At 46.6% G+C, this 15,834-nt stretch overlaps 1 protein-coding gene across 1 annotated transcript; it reads left to right on the plus strand.

The window, feature by feature from the left end:
• The first annotated feature begins 4,632 nt into the window (after positions 1-4,632).
• LRRN4 (leucine rich repeat neuronal 4) lies at positions 4,633-15,194 on the plus strand. The gene is made up of 4 exons (XM_056856034.1): positions 4,633-5,335; positions 6,746-6,950; positions 11,057-11,194; positions 13,925-15,194. The coding sequence occupies exons 1-4, from the start codon at positions 4,645-4,647 to the stop codon at positions 15,192-15,194; spliced, it is 2,304 nt and encodes a 767-aa protein (XP_056712012.1). The 5' UTR covers positions 4,633-4,644.
• The last annotated feature ends 640 nt before the right edge of the window (positions 15,195-15,834 follow it).

A 15,834-nucleotide genomic window follows, 5' to 3' on the forward strand; every position in this document is an offset into this window, starting at 1 on the left:
ATGCCACCTGGAGGTTGGCAACCCTATCTCATCTTGTCATCACTTCAGGAAAAGTCATTTGGTATAAATCTACTTATACACATGTGGTTCGTCTTTAAGGTGCCACTGGACTTATGCTTGATTTTGGTGCAATACGAGGGTTGCCAATTCCCTCTTTGCCACCGCCGGGAGGTTTTTGGGGCGGAGCCTGAGGAGGGCGGGGTTTGGGGAGGGGAGGGTCTTCAATGCCATAGAGTCCAATTGCCAACGCAGCCATTTTCTCCAGAGGAACTGATCTCTATTGGCTGGAGATCCGTTGTAATAGCAGGAGATCTCCAGCTAGTACCTGGAGGTTCAACCAGAAAAAGAAGGCTCTGTGCTGTATTGTATGATTGATAAGCAACAACATTTAGTACTTACCTTATCTTTTTGATCCTTTGTATTTTGTGTATTGTTTGTTGTATGTGTTTTCACTGTACACCGTACACCTTTTTGCACTTAATATATTTAATTGCATTGGAAATTTGTGCTGTTTTTGTCTTCTTCAGTACCTGGAGGTTGGCAACCGCACTCTGGAATCACTTCAGGAAGAAGCAGAAAGTGGAATAATTTCATTTTGAGTGAAACTGCAGCAGTGTGTAGGGGTGCTTCCTTCCTTCCTTCCTTCCTTCCTTCCTTCCTTCCTTCCTTCCTTCCTTCCTTCCTTCCTTCCTTCTTTCTTTCTTTCTTTCTTTCTTTCTTTCTTTCTTTCTTTCTTTCTTTCCTTCCTTCCTTCCTTCCTTCCTTCCTTCCTTTCTTTCTTTCTTTCTTTCTTTCTTTCTTTCTTTCTTTCTTTCTTTCTTTCTTTCTTTCTTTCTTTCTTTCTTTCTTTCTTTCTTTCTTTCTTTAAAATTAAGTGATAAAGGGATACAAAAGGAAAACAGGAAGGGGAAAGGGGTTCTTTCAACACTTTCCCACTGTCAGACTTTCTACTCCAAGTCCATCCCCCCCCAAACTGCCCCCACATCCTATGCAAAAGGAGACAAATCAGTCCCAGGACGGAGGTAATTTTTCGAGGAAGAATAACCAACAAGGTTTTGTTTCTCCCGCACTCCCGGGGTCCAAAACTGACAAAGCCCAAAGCTGAGGCTGCTTTTCATTTTTTAAAAAATGCCAAGACTTGCTTAGGGAGATTTACATTGCTAGAGGACAAGTTGTGTGGGAGACTTCACTCCTTTTTGTTAAAAATAAAAATAAAAAAAAATTAGGCTGCCTTATCAGCAGACAAGCAATCCCCTTGAACCTTTCATCTTCACAGAATGCAACCCTCTCCTCCCTTCCCCAACAGCAGAGAAGGGAAAGGCTGATCTCTCCCCCAGCCCACCCCAGCTGTGCCGGAGGAGCTGTCAATCAATTCGTATGCATATGCTGGGGTGGGGGGGATGAAATCTGCCTATCTGCCATCGAGGGAGGGGTATGGGATGGAACTGAGAACAGGACCTTTCTAAGAAAGTCTGGGTCAACAGATACTGGGGGGGGGGGCGAGAGAGGGGGTAGGAGATCCTTCGTTCCCAGCTGGCTCAGGTGGGAGAGGCGAAGGCGAAGGGAGCAGCTGGGTTCATGCTTTAGCCCTGAATCACTGGACTGTACAAAGCCAAGCGTTTGAACCAGCTCCTTCGGTGCAGCACCTTGGAGGGTAAGTACGAGCCGATCCAAATGGGCTTACGGGAGATGATGGTGGAGCCAATCTTGGGGAGGGATGAAGACTACCTGTCTTAACATTTTGGCGTGACTGCAGAGCCGGTGCCAGTCATTTTTGCGCCCTAGGCAAGGCGGACTACTTGTGCCCCCCTATATTGCTAACCAATTTTCAAAAACAGATGTCTTGTAGAAAAAACAAAAGCGCCAAACCTTTTCATAAGTCTATTCCACCGCAGTGTTGTGGTACTTATCTTAAAATTTAAAAAAATCTAAATTGTCAGTTGCATTTTCCTCCAAGAAACTGATCTGTTTAAAACTGTGCCCCTCGGGCCAGTTCTGCACCCCTCTGAGGTCTGTGCCCTAGGTGACTGCCTAGTTCGCCTAATGGTGGCACCGGCCCTGGATCTACCGCACAGGAGCTAGAAACCAGTGCAGGTGGTTGGATCTAACTGGCACTAACCTCGATCTGGTCCGAGCTCTTAGTTTTCATTATTAGGGAAAGTTCCACAAACGTGGCTTCTTCACTCACTGCAGAGGGACGCCACGCAGGCCTGAAGTTGCTCTAACCCCAATCCTTGAGGAAGGAATACATTTGTTAATGTTATTTACTTTATTTATAACCCACCTTTCTCCCCAATGCGGACCCGGAGTGGCTAAGGTCCTCTCTTCCCTTTTAACCTCACAACAGTCTTGTGCGGTGGGTTAGGCTGAGAGTACGCAGCTGGCCCAAGGTCGCCCAGCCAACTTCCATGGCAGCGTGGGGATTCGAACCTGGGTCTTCCAGATTTTAGGCAGGCATCCTGACTACTACACCACAGAAACTGACAGAATTCTGTCATTTGGGTGAAGAGGAGTTATATTTTCGAAGGATTATGGTTGCCAACTTCAGGCTGGGAAATTCCTGGAGATTTGGCGGTGGTGCTTGGGGAGGGGAAAATTTGGGGAGAGGATTCGCCCAGAAGCTATGGGGTACCAGAGGTCAGGTTCCTGGAGAGGTGGCATCATTTTCCCCCCTAAATAAATAATGGACTACTCTCTCTGAAGCTACCATTTTCTCCAGGAGGATGGCTACAGCCGGTAATGCAGTCTATCATCTTCCCCAAGTCATCCTTTTCTTATGCTCATAGCAATTCTTTGAGGTCACTGTTTCCTTCTGACATGGGCGGCTGATAGAGTGATTTGTCAGAAGAAGAAGAAGAAGAAGAAGGAGGAGGAGGAGGAGGAGGAGGAGGAGGAGGAGGAGGAGGAGGAGGAGGAAGAGGAGGAGGAGGAGAAGAAGAAGAAGAGTTGGTTTTTATATGCCAACTTTCTCTACCACTTAAGGGAGACTCAAACCGGCTTACAATCGCCTTCCCCTCCCCACAACAGACACCCTAAGAGGTGGGTGGGGCTGAGAGAGTGTGACTAGCCCCAGGTCACCAGATGGCTTTGTGTAGAGGAGTGGGGAAACAAATCCAGTTCACCAGATTAGGCTCCGCTGCTCATGTGAAGGAGTGGGGAATCAAACCCGGTTCTCCAGACAGGTTGTGGAGTTTGAGGTTTGAGTTCAGAGTTCAGAGGTTTGAAATCCAATTGCCAGCCAAGGTTGTCCTTCCCCCCAACCCCACTATTTATTAGTGAAAACTCCAAGGCCATTAAAAATGTATTCACCTGGTGTTAAAAGATTAGGCCCACAACAGATCTCTAGGGAGGGCATCCCACACCTAGGGTGTCACCCCTGAGAAAACCCCTGCTGCAGTTTTCCAGCCCCCTCCCTTCAGAAAGTGTGGGGTGTCACTAGGGTTGCTGTCTCTGGTAGCGTTGCCAGATCCCTCTTTGCCACCAGTGGGAGGTTTGGGGGGCGGAGCCTGAGGAGGGCGGGGTTTGGGGAGGGGAGGGACTTCAATGCCATAGAGTCCAATTGCCAAAGCAGCCATTTTCTCCAGGGGAACTGATCTCTGTCGGCTGGAGATCAGTTGTAATAGCGGGAGATCTCCCGCTACTACCTGGAGGTTGGCAACCCTATCCCCCATGGCCACTGGTGGGGGATTGGGGGGTAGGGGTGCCAGATCCAGGTTGGGGAAACTCCTAGAGATTTGGAGATGGAGCCTGGGAGGACAGGGACCTCAGTGGGGTACAATGCCACAGAGTCCGCCGTCATTGCATTCATTTTCTCCAGGGGAACTGATCTGTGTACTCTGGAGATGAGGTGGAATTCTGGGTGACCCCCAGGTTCCACCTGGAGGCTGGCATCCCTAATCTCTGGTTTGGGAAATTCCTGGAGATTTTGGGGGTGACACCTGGAGGGGGCAGAATTTGGGGAAGAACTTATCTCAGCATGGTATAAACCCACAGGGTCCACCCACCAAAGCAGCCATTGCCTCCAGGGGAACTGATCTCTGCAGTCTGGAGATGAGTTGTAATTCTGGGAGATTTCCAGGCCCCACCTGGTGGTTGGCAACCGTAGGTGTCACACAGAGCACATTGAAATTAGATCCTGACTTTAACTGCTTATGCTTTGAACAATGTGCGTGAGATTTTTCTTTTGTGGCAAATGTGGGGGCAACACAGCCTTCAACCTTGCTTTCCCTCTGCTTTCTGAAAACATAAGAACATAAGAAAGGCCCTGCTGGGTCAGACCCAGGCCCATCAAGTCCAGCAGTCTGTTCACACAGTGGCCCACAAGGGGCCTCTAGGAAGCCCACAAGGAAGACGGCTGCAGCAGCACCATCCTGCCTGTGTTCCACAGCACCTAATATAATAGGCATGCCCCTCTGATCCTGGAGAGAATAGGTAAGCATCATGACTAGTATCCATTTTTATTAGTAGCCATGAATAGCCCTGTCCTCCATGAACATGTCCACTCCCCTCGTAAAACCTTCCAATTTGGCGTCCATCATCACCACATCCTGGGGAAGGGAGTTCCACAATGTAACTATGCATTGTGTGAAAAAATACAGGGTTTTTTTGTTGTTGTTGAATTAGGTGCTCCTTCAAAGGACAGCCATGATCTTCCTTCTGGCCTGCGTATTTCTGCTTCTAAGGGAGACACCGGCCAGGCCCACAGAGCCTGCAACCCAGGGAAATCTGCAAACTCTTTTCCAGCTGGTTATGCAGAGCCCTCAGGGGGAAAGCGGCAACCTCTCCAGCAGCCTATCCTGTGTGGAGCTGAGCGCTCACCAGTCAACCGTCTTGCACCTGCAAAACCGAAATCTTGCGTCTTTCCCGTCATGCTTGCCTCAGATCCTGGAACATCTGGATCTGAGTGACAACCTCTTGCCTGAATTCAATGGACAGGATGCAGCCTATCTGCCCGAGCTGCAGGTCCTTTCCTTGAGACAGAATAAAATCCAACACGTGACATGGGGTGCCGGTGGAAATCTGGGCAAGCTGCAGATCCTGGATCTGAGCTCCAATCTGCTGTCATCCCTGCCGGCCTGCAACGCCTCCATTTTGGGGGACCTCAAGGAGCTGTCTCTAGCTGGGAACCCGATTGCAGAAATCCAGGCCTTCGCTTTCTCCTGCTATCCACAACTGCAGTTCCTGAATCTGTCTTCCACTCTGCTGGGACAGGATGGCAACGATGGGATTCAGGATTCAGCCTTTGCGGTGAACTTTTTGCATGGAGACACCTCTGAGACTGTAGGAAATGCTCTCATCGCTAAGCTTGACCTCAGCGCAACCTTCCTGGAGAGAAGTAAGTGCTGAATATTTGGTGGGAAGCTCCAAGCTGGGATCTGGAGATCTCCTAGAATTACAACTGATCTCCAGGCAACATGAAATCAATTCCCCGGGAGAAAATGGCTCCTCTAGAGAGTGACCTCTAGGGTTGCCAGGTCCCCCCGGGCACCAGCGGAAGTTGGGGGTGGGGTAGGGTGGCCAGATCCAGGTTGGGACACTCCTGGAGATTTGGGGATGGAGCCTGGGGAGGACAGGGACCTCAGTGGGGTACAATGAGGGTTGCCAGGTCCCTCTTTGCCACCAGTGGGAGGTTTTTGGGGTGGAGCCTGAGGAGGGTGGGGTTTAGAGAGAGGAGGGACTTCAATGCCATAGAGTCCAATTGCCGAAGCAGTCATTTTCTCCAGGTGAACTGATCTCTATTGGCTGGAGATCAGTTGTAATAGCAGGAGATCTCCAGCTAGTACCTGGAAGTTGGCAACCCTAGGTACAATGCCACAGAGTCCACTCTTCAAAGTATCTATTTTCTCCAGGAGAACTGATCTTTGTAGTCTGGAGATGAGCTGTAATTCTAGGAGATCCCCAGGTCCTTCCTGGAGGCTGGCAGCCCTAGTGACCTCTATGGCATTATACCCTGCTGAGGTCCCTCTCCTCCTCAAACCCCACTTTCCTCAGGCTCTGCCCCCAAATCTCCAGGAATGTCCCAACCCAAAGTGGTCAACTGTCCTGGCAGCTGCACTCCAGAGTCCCAGGTGGAGGACTGTTACATTACCTACTCCCTGATCTATTTTATCTGTACTCTGTAAGTACTCTTCCATTCGCCTTGAGTCTCAGTGAGAAAGGTGGGCTTTAAGTAGGGTTGCCAGCTCTGGGTTGGGAAATATCTGAAGATTTGAGGGGGGGGTGAAGCTTGGGGAGGGTGTGGTTTGGGGGAGGGGGGGAGGACCTCAGCAGAGTATAATGCATTAGACTAGAGTCCACCTTCCAAAGCAGCCATTTTCTCCAGGGAAACTGATTTCTGTCGTTTGGCTATCAGTTGTAATAGCAGGAGAGCTCCAGATGCCACCAACTGGTGCTGTTGGGGCTTGAACCTGGGACCTTCTAAACACAAAGCAGATGCTGTACCACTGAGCCTATTCCACCACCCTCCAGATAACAGATATGGTGCTGTCACATGGAGTAAACAAAACTGAGCTAGCTAGATCAGTGGTCTGACAGTACAAAATCGTTTCATGTACTCATATTATTATTAGTGCTAGTAATAGTAGTATTGTTATTTTTGAAAACTCTCGGGCATTTGTCAGACAGCAGCCAAGTCACTTTCCAAAATGCTCAGAGTCACAGGAGTTGTCAGTAGGACTCCCTAGGGTCCAATCTCCTCTGTTTTGATACCACAAAGGCGGTTAAGGATTCCTTCTCTTCCCCCCAGTTCATCCGGAGTGGCTCAAAGACCTGCCCAGACTGACATCCCTCCATCTGACAAAAATGAGCCATCTGAGAAGCCTCGATGCGGCCGTCTTCGTGCATGCACCTCAGCTGAAAGAACTGAACTGCCGAGATTCCCACGTCCTTAGCCAGGTGGAAACAGAGTCCTTCAGCCAGACCCCTGAGGTGGCTTTTCTCATGTTCCAAAAGTAAGTTTTCCTCTGTCTGCTTATTAGAAGAAGAGTTGGTTTTTATACCCCACGTTTCTCTACCTTTAAGAAGTCTCAAAGCACTTTACAATCGCCTTCCCTCCCCTCTCTCAGCCCCACCTACCTCACAAGGTGTCTGTTGTGGGGAGGGGAAGGGAAGGTGAGTGTAAGCCGCTTTGAGACTCCTTAAAGGTAGAGAAACGGGTATAAAAACCAACTCTTCTTCATCAACAAATACTTTTTAACAGGTACTAGGCGCAGAGTGGTAAACTGCAGTACTGCAGTCCAAGCTCTGCTCACGACCTGAGTTCGATCCCAACGGAAGTCGGTTTCAGGTAGCCGGCTCAAGGTTGACTCAGCCTTCCATCCTTCCGAGGTCGGTAAAATGAGTACCCAGCTTGCTGGGGGTAAAGGGAAGATGACTGGGGAAGACAAACCATAGTCTGCCTAGTAAACGTCGGGATGTGACGTCACCCCCATGGGTCAGGAATGACCTGGTGCTTGCACAGGAGACCTTTACCTTTACCTTTTTAGATAGAAATACAGCAGCAGATCCATGGCTCAGACTGTCAGAGACAGCCTATCTCCGCAAGCTGCTATGCCTTCAGCCAAGTCTGATGGGTATATAATTTTTTAACAAACCCTCAGGAGAGCTTGCCAACTCTCAGAAACCATTTTTTTGTCATTAGTTCTCACTGAAATATCAGCCAAGCAGTCTGGGCAATTAGCCTAATAAAGAATGATTCAGCTCTCCACCATAACAATCAGTATGACAGATTAATCTCAAACTGAACAGGGAGTCCAGAGGCTCCTTAAAAACTGTCAAATTTTATTCCAGGCGTACGCTTTCATGAGTCAGAGCTCACTTCGCCGTATGCACTGAAGTGTATATCCAGAGGAAGTATATTTACAACGGAATAGTTGGAGATATTATAAAGAGACACCAGTTTAACATCTCTCTGCTTCCACCTTTCTGTTGCTTGCAACTGTACATAGGATTGCCAACAGGCCTAGAGCAATTATGTCCTCTCCCTTTAACAGAGGCTTAATATCTAGAAACGGGCAGCTGAAACTTTTCCTGGTGTGGAGGTAAATAACATCACCTGGTGAGCAGCATCACAGTAAGCCTTTACTAAAGGGACAGGGTAATTTTTTTCTCCAGGCAATTGGCAACCCTAATTGTAAGCATGAATATATTTCCCATGGAAATGAGCTTTGATTCATGAAAACTCACGCTGGAGTAAATTGTATTAAAGGTACCACTGGACTCCGGTTTAATTTTGCCGCAACAGAAAAAAAATGGCTAGCCTTCTGGAATTATTTTCATGTCAAATAATGAACGGGATCCCATTGTGGTTTAGGATTAAATAGCATACTGGGACTTCCGGTGGTGCTGCTGGGGAGAGCACTCCATTTCCCCAGGTTGTCCTGGGAGAAATCCAAGTTTGCGTTATTTCTGGGGTACATAGATACCCCAATCCGACCCTTGCAAGTGGGTTGGAAAGCAGGAACTCCCTGCAGCCCGCAAACGCGGTTTGACCTCCTAGGTACTCTGAGGGGGCTTTTTAAGCCCCTCGGAGTCCTGGACGCCGGTCCTGCGAGGGCACTAGGGAAGGACATCGCCAAAACGCAACTTAGGCATCAAGCTCCACCCTCCACCACCTTAATACCAACATAAGGACTACATAAAGAAAAGAACCTCACCTCTTGACACCCAAGTGAGTACAAAAGAACTCTTCGTCTACTTACTGGAAACTTGAACAGACGGGGGGCTGATAAGAATATTTCTGGGACCCCCATTCCTCCTTAATCCGAACTGAAAAAGTTTGATCTGAGTTAGCCATCGGGATTAGCGACAGGAGCCTTATCAATCCGATCAGCCTAAACCATAATAAAGAGTCGGAAGGATACCTTTTGATTGACAAGAACTATCACCAATGGGTCCAAGGGAAGGGGAGGGTGATTTTTCTTCCTGATTTTCCGGCGAAGAATATCCTGCCACGTTTGCAGTAAGGGAGCGCCTGGAACGGAAGACCCTCTATAACAACCTATCTATCATCGGAACTAAAATAACAGGAAGTAGTTGTAGGACCGATTACGCGTCGCACTCGAGTTACTTGGAAATCATTCCTGAAGGAACAACCATCGAGAAGAGGCGGTAGAAGGTCCACGGCACTAGCAACTTCCTGTATACTTCCTGATCAGCCCGACCTAGAGCGACCGAAAAAAACTCACTGGTATTTCAAAACTTTAAAACGCAATTCTAGAGCCAATTTCGACTCTTTTCAACCCGAAAAAATTATAAGGCTGATGTTTGAATTATTATCTTTTAATTAGAACTTTAAAGGCCCTGTCTGTGGACATGTATTTTACCAGCTTCTTTTGGCTTAATACATAGCCCTGCTCCTATGAAATCAAAGGGAATTTTACAGAATTCAAACATGGAAAAAAAAATACAGGACATGCTTGCTAAACATTCTGAGGCGACAATTAAACAATTAAAACAGATTTCAACACAGATGGCTCAACTGATTTCAATGATGACGACTCTTGACCAATCAGCACAGGTAGGCAATCAGAAGTTGGATCTGGTTATAGAAGACATAAAAGTCTTGAAATTTCAAACGATGACCACAAATACAGACATACAAGCAATGGACTCTTCTGCCCAAAAAGTCATGGAAGAATACAAGGATACAAAGAAGAAGACAGAAGTTCAAGAAAGCAACCAGCCGGCAATAAAGAGATCAGACATACAAGAAATAGACTTTTCATTTAAAAAAGTCATGGAACGACGTGTGGATATAAGGAAGAAGAGAGCAGGTCAAGGAATACAGATTGAAGCCACGATGGAGATGAAGCCCAGAAAGAGTTATTTTTGGATACGTATCCTGTCTGAGGAAATGAGAGAGAACAAAGAAATCCTGTTCCCATACCTGACTGGCCTATTTCAGTTACAGAAGGAAGTATTAGACCATGGTTAAAGGATTGATTTAAACATGATTGCTGGATCCAAAGGCTTTGATAGTGTGGACGGGTGGCATGGCTATTAATGATGTAGTGGAATTAAGATTAAGACATCATTTTGGGAATAAAGGGCTAGAAATTCTTGAGAAAAAAAGACTGGATTGTTAAAATGTTTGAAGTGGCAGAAATGGCAAAACTCACAGCTATTCTAAATGAAGAAAATGACGTTCGGTTTCTGGGGGAATGGGAGGCGTGGATGCATTATTGTGAATATGAGTTAAAATTGGGAAGAATGGAAGAATATTTTCTAATCTGACCCAGAGGATTATTTTTGGTTTTTTTTATAATGAATAAGCATAATTATATTTACTAACAGATTATGGGTTTTTTTATACAGGATATTGATAGTTTATTAAGATTAGATTAACTACGACGAGATGAACTGTTTATTAAGAGGAAGATAGAGGTGAAGGGGAAGTCAAAATTTTCCATTTCTTTTTTTTTCTTTTTTTTCTTTATTATATGTTATGGAACTATAACAACTTTAGGTTAGAATTGAAATTTTATATTGTCATAGATGTTGTTTAATGCAATGGAAAATTTTTAGTATAAAATCCAATAAAATCTATATAAAAAAAAAGGATTAAATAGCATACTGTGTGGCAAATATGATTGGCACGCTTGACATATTTATTAATGTCAAGTAGCTGCAGTCGGGGAGCCTGATTTGGACCAGGGGCCATGATGAGGGGGTTTTTTTTATGCTTTTCCTCATGCAGGAGAGGTGCTGTTAGGCCCAGCGGAGGTGGGGAAAGACAGGCAATCATGTTGGACATGTATTTTTTCCCCACCAGGACTAAAAGCAGATCAGAGAAGCTGTTCTAATGGGCAAACAGTATTGAGGCAGACAGGCAAACATACACCCTCTTCCCGCTGTGCCCATAACTCCTATCAAACTGGGAACTCTGCAGCCCCTCCCCCTGAAGCCCAAAATGCCCCCTCAAAATGCTGCTACTGCAGCCCCACCTTATGTGTATGGAAAAGATCAGCAAGATCCAACCCTACGTAATGGGCAGAACAATTAGTGAAAGTTATAACCCATATGTTAGTTAACGTCATACTTCTTTCTCTTATTCTAGCTGTAATTTGAGTTACTTAAATGCATGGAATCTTAGCTCATCAGACAATCTGGTCATCAACCTCTATGGAAACCCTTTGAAGTGCCATTGTGAGATGTCCTGGCTGCTCTCTCAGCCAAAAAGATTAGTTCTGCAGAGGTAAGGAGAGTTACAAAGATGGTTCTTATTTCCTTGTTGGCAGTCCCTGGTTCCTTATTCATTGCTGAGTTACAGGTGGCACAGTCTGGCTAGGAAGTATTTTTGATGGCCTGTATCCCACCATCTTGAAACCATCCATCAGCCTAAGGAGCATTCCTCCAACTGAAGTGGCTCTTCCATTGGAAGAGGAAGAGGAAGAAGGTTGGTTTTTATATGCTGACTTTCTCTACCACTTGAGGAAGAAACAAACCGGCTTACAATCACTTTCCCTTCTCCTCCCCACAACAGACACCCTGTGAAATAGGTGGGGCTGAGAGAGCTCTAAGAGAGCTGTAAGTAACCCAAGGTCACCCAGATGGCTTTGTGTAGAGGACTGGGGAAACCAACCCAGTTCACCAGATTAGCATCTGCTGCTCATGTGGAGGAATGGAGAATCAAATCTGGTTCTCCAGATTAGAGTTCACCGCTCCAAACCATCACTCTTAACCACTACACCACGCTGGCCACTTAATTAGGAGGAAGTCTCTTAGGACAGAGGCAGGTTTCAAACTGTGCTCAGTGGAGTGTTAGAATACAGGCATATGTTATAGTGTGTACTTATGAAAGAGGGAAAGAGCAAGAATCCACAGATCCTGGTGATCTCTGAGCCCATGACAATTCTGTGGTAGATCCAAGCCAAAGAGATGTTGCAAGACTCAGCAATCCAAAGGTGGGTGTGTGACATTGCTATGCAGATCCACAAATGGAAACAAATCCCAGTCAAAAGCCCAAATGATCGAGTCAGAATGGGTGTTGGTCTCCCCCAGTTGGTGTTGTGCAAGTGAACAGCAAGTTGAATGGTATACATAAACCTCTAAGGAGGGAGAACTCCTTTCTGCAGTAAATGAACCACTCCCATGTTTTATTCTGACCGAGACTGCTACCATCAAGTTTGTATGAGTTCCAATTTGGCAGCTTCAAGCTGGGGTCTCTGTTTGAAACTTCTCCTTTGGCTAAAGTGTGATAGTCTGTTATTGACGCTCCACCCACCCCCCGCCCACACACAGATTTCAGTGTTGTACCCATTTTGTGATTCTCCTGCGTAGATAAAGGCAGTCCAATGCAAATGGCAAAATGGCTTTTCTGGCAAATGATAGTGTATATCCTGTAGGAACTCTCTGTGTTACTAGGTTTTTCAACAATCACGGTATCTTTCTGGTTTGACTTGTTGAGATAGGGATCATGCCAAGCTTTGGTGATTCTAATCCCATCTGTCAACCAGTGGTTGGTGCCTGGGGACAAGTGATCAATTTCATGGCATCTACCCTATGGAATTCTTCATGACACCTCTGCTATGGGGTATCATAAGAACATAAGAATGTAAGAAGATCCTGCTGGATCAGACCAGTGGTCCATCTAGTCCAGCATCCTGTCTCACACAATGGCCTACCAGTTACTCCGGAGGGCCAAGCAATCAGGTCATTGAGACTGAGGCTTTCCCCTGATGTTGCCTACTGGCACTATTATTCAGAGGTTTACTTCCTCTGAATGTGGAGGTTCCATCATGGCTACTATCAGGTCTCCCGTGCAATTTAACATCGATATAAAGCCACCAGGAGTTGTTGTCTTGGTGATCGTGAAACCAGTGCTGATGATACTCAACCAATTTTTCCTCTTCATCTCAATCAGATGATGCAGTGGGAGTCTTCTAATGAGTGCTTCATAAATGAGTTATTGAATCATATAATCATGGAGTTGGAAGGGGCCATACAGGCCATCTAGTCCAACCCCCTGCTCAATGCAGGATTAGCCTAGAGCATCCCCAGCAAGTGCTTGTCCAGCCTCTGCTTAAAGACTGCCAGTGAGGGGGAGCTCAACCACCTCCCTAGGTAGGTGGTGGCAGTGATGACCGATAGACTGTCTAAGAGACAGAGCAGCTATGGGTCAATAGTACAGCTGCAGGAGGTTTATGGAGTCAGCTTTTCTGGAAAGTGTTGTGCGCCTTGTACAAGGCAACTTGAGGATGCTGTTATGTCTAGGTCTACATTTGGAGCGGGCATGGCTCAGTGGTAGAGCACCTGCTTTATATGCTGAAGTTCCCAGGTTCAGTCCCTGGCATCTATGAAATCTCAGAGAGCAGGTGTTGGGAAATATCCTTCTCTGCCTGAGACCTTGGAGAGCCATAGCCAGTCAGGGTAAATAATATTAGGCTGGAGGGACCAATAGTCTCACTCAGTATAGGGCATCTTCATGTGACTTGTAGTTCGTTTTCCCAGTTATTGTGCATACCCTTTCGTCTACAAGCAAGAAGAGCCCTGGCTCATGCTTTGCATGGGAAAGGTCCAAAGTTCAAACCCCTGGCATCTCCAGTTAAAAGGACTGGGTAGTAGGTGATGTGAAGGACCTCTTCCTTGAGACCCTGGAGAGCTGCTGCCAGTCAAAGTGGACAATACTGACCTTGATGGACCAAGGGTCTGATTCAGTAAAAGGTAGCTTCATGTGATTATCCATGATCTATTTATATCCGGATCAGGTGATTGTAGTACACTTTATTCAGGACTGCCTTAAGGTCTGTTCTGAAGCTTCAACCAGCGTACAATGTGTCAGCCCCACATAGAGTGCATTGCAATAGTCAAACTGGGATGTTTAGCCCGATAAGTTGCAGATGCATCATTTGAGTTATGTGATTTCCATCAGATTTCTGTCTCCAAGGACCCTTTTTCTAACTCTATCTCTGCTGTTTTATCTTAGGGCATCAGAAACTATTTGCTACACACCTCCAGAAGACAACGTAGCACCCAGATCCATGCCCCTGCCAAGGCTCTATGATGAGTGCCAACCCAACAGAACTACTGATTCAACTCCAGAGCTCATGAGCGCACATTCCAGCTTCACCACAAAAACACTGCCAGGCTCTGGTACATTTCCCCAGGAATGGCATCACAGTTCTGTTGCCTCACAGAGCTTTGCATTGACTAGGGGCGACCTGAGAATAGAGGAATCTACACAAGCAGACAAGCTTGCCTACAAAGAAGAAACCGTTTACAGATCTACAGAGAGCCCGCCTACAACGGTCACTCTGACCACTACCTCAGCAATTCTGGGAAAGACTTCTGCTGAGCAAACCATGGGGAACACGACTGAAATGGATCCAAGAAGTCATGATCCCACAACAGCAGATTCTCTTGTCCGTCCAGAAGGAACATTGTACCACTCTGCTCTGAGCACAGCTACAGCTGCACCAACGGGAACAGGTTCTTCACCCATCCCAAGTGCTTTATTTATCCCACAGAACACGGCAAGTTCCACTCCAACCAGCCCACCAATGCAAAACCACACCAAGTCACCCGCTCTTCCAAATCCTGCGTCCACCGACGTTCCACTCTATTATGTAGACCACGATGACTACGAAGATCATCGAGAGGAATCAGAAGTCCAGCCGCTCAGCCCATGTGCCTATGATCCCTGCAGGCATCTGCAAAAGCCTTGCTCTGAACTCCAAGAATTATCTCTTTGCTTGTGCCCAGGGATATCGGATGAACTCACTATCCCGGAACCGCCAAGGCTCCGCGAAGTGTCTGAAATACGGGACACCTCAGCAAAGATCCACTGGTGTGCCCCGAACTCGTATGTAAGATTCTACCAGCTTGCCTACCGCCTTAAGGGCGATTTGAATAGAGACACCGTCTCTGGAGAGATTTACCCCACAGCCAGGGAGTACACCCTGTACAACCTCCGACCCGGTTTCACCTACCAGGTGTGCATAATTGCTTATAACAAAGCTGGGACAAGCCAGACCAAAGGCCAGAACGCACACGATGTGCCGTGCGTGACCTTTGCCACCAAATCCAACTACAAATCCAGTTTTGCTGTCTTGAGTGTGATAAGTGGACTCTTTCTCATAGCTACTGTTCTCACATCAGGGTGCCTCTGCAAGAGACACAAAGCGCCCTACCCTGAGCAGACTAACACACATCTAGTTTCCTATAGAAACCCTGCTTTTGAAGATTCCTCAAAATAGGAAAGGTTAATAAGACGCGCGAGGATTTATCGTTGGCGCTCGACCTTGTTTGTTTTTTAATAGACTTTTTTTGGTTTGTTTTTCAAATGACAAAAATGGGGAAAAATGGGTTTCGGGGGTGTTCTTGCACCTGCAGAAAGAGTCCTATCAGTAGAAGACGCCTTCTGTGGGCGGAAGGGCACTTTTGGATTCATCCCTGGGTTTGGCTTCCACTTAGTGTTTTCAGTTTTTTTCTTTATCCCTCCCTTTATTTTTACTGTTTTATAAATGTGATAAACAAACGAGGGAAGTAGGTTGTGGGATCGTTTTCTTTTTAAACTTAAAAAAACAAACTCCAGTGCTCATTGTCCTCCCAAAATACATTTCAGCTCCAGTGTTTCAATCTTAACAAAGTAAGGAATGTAAAACTATGCGGTAGGTCAACTTCTTCTAGGTGAATGTTGCGGCTGGGAGTATCTCCCTTTCTGTCACCCCAGTGCTGAGGTTGGTCACTCCGCAGCATGATCGATAAGGAAGTGAGCACTAACATTTTCCAATCTAGGAGCTACAAGCATGTGACATCAGAATCAGGCGACAGGAAGAGGTGCAGCCAAAGACCCAACTCTGCTGGGTCAAGGATGTGGGCAACAGATCAAGGGAG

Source organism: Euleptes europaea, chromosome 10 (genome assembly GCF_029931775.1).
Source record: "Euleptes europaea isolate rEulEur1 chromosome 10, rEulEur1.hap1, whole genome shotgun sequence".
Taxonomy (NCBI): Eukaryota; Metazoa; Chordata; class Lepidosauria; order Squamata; family Sphaerodactylidae; genus Euleptes; species Euleptes europaea.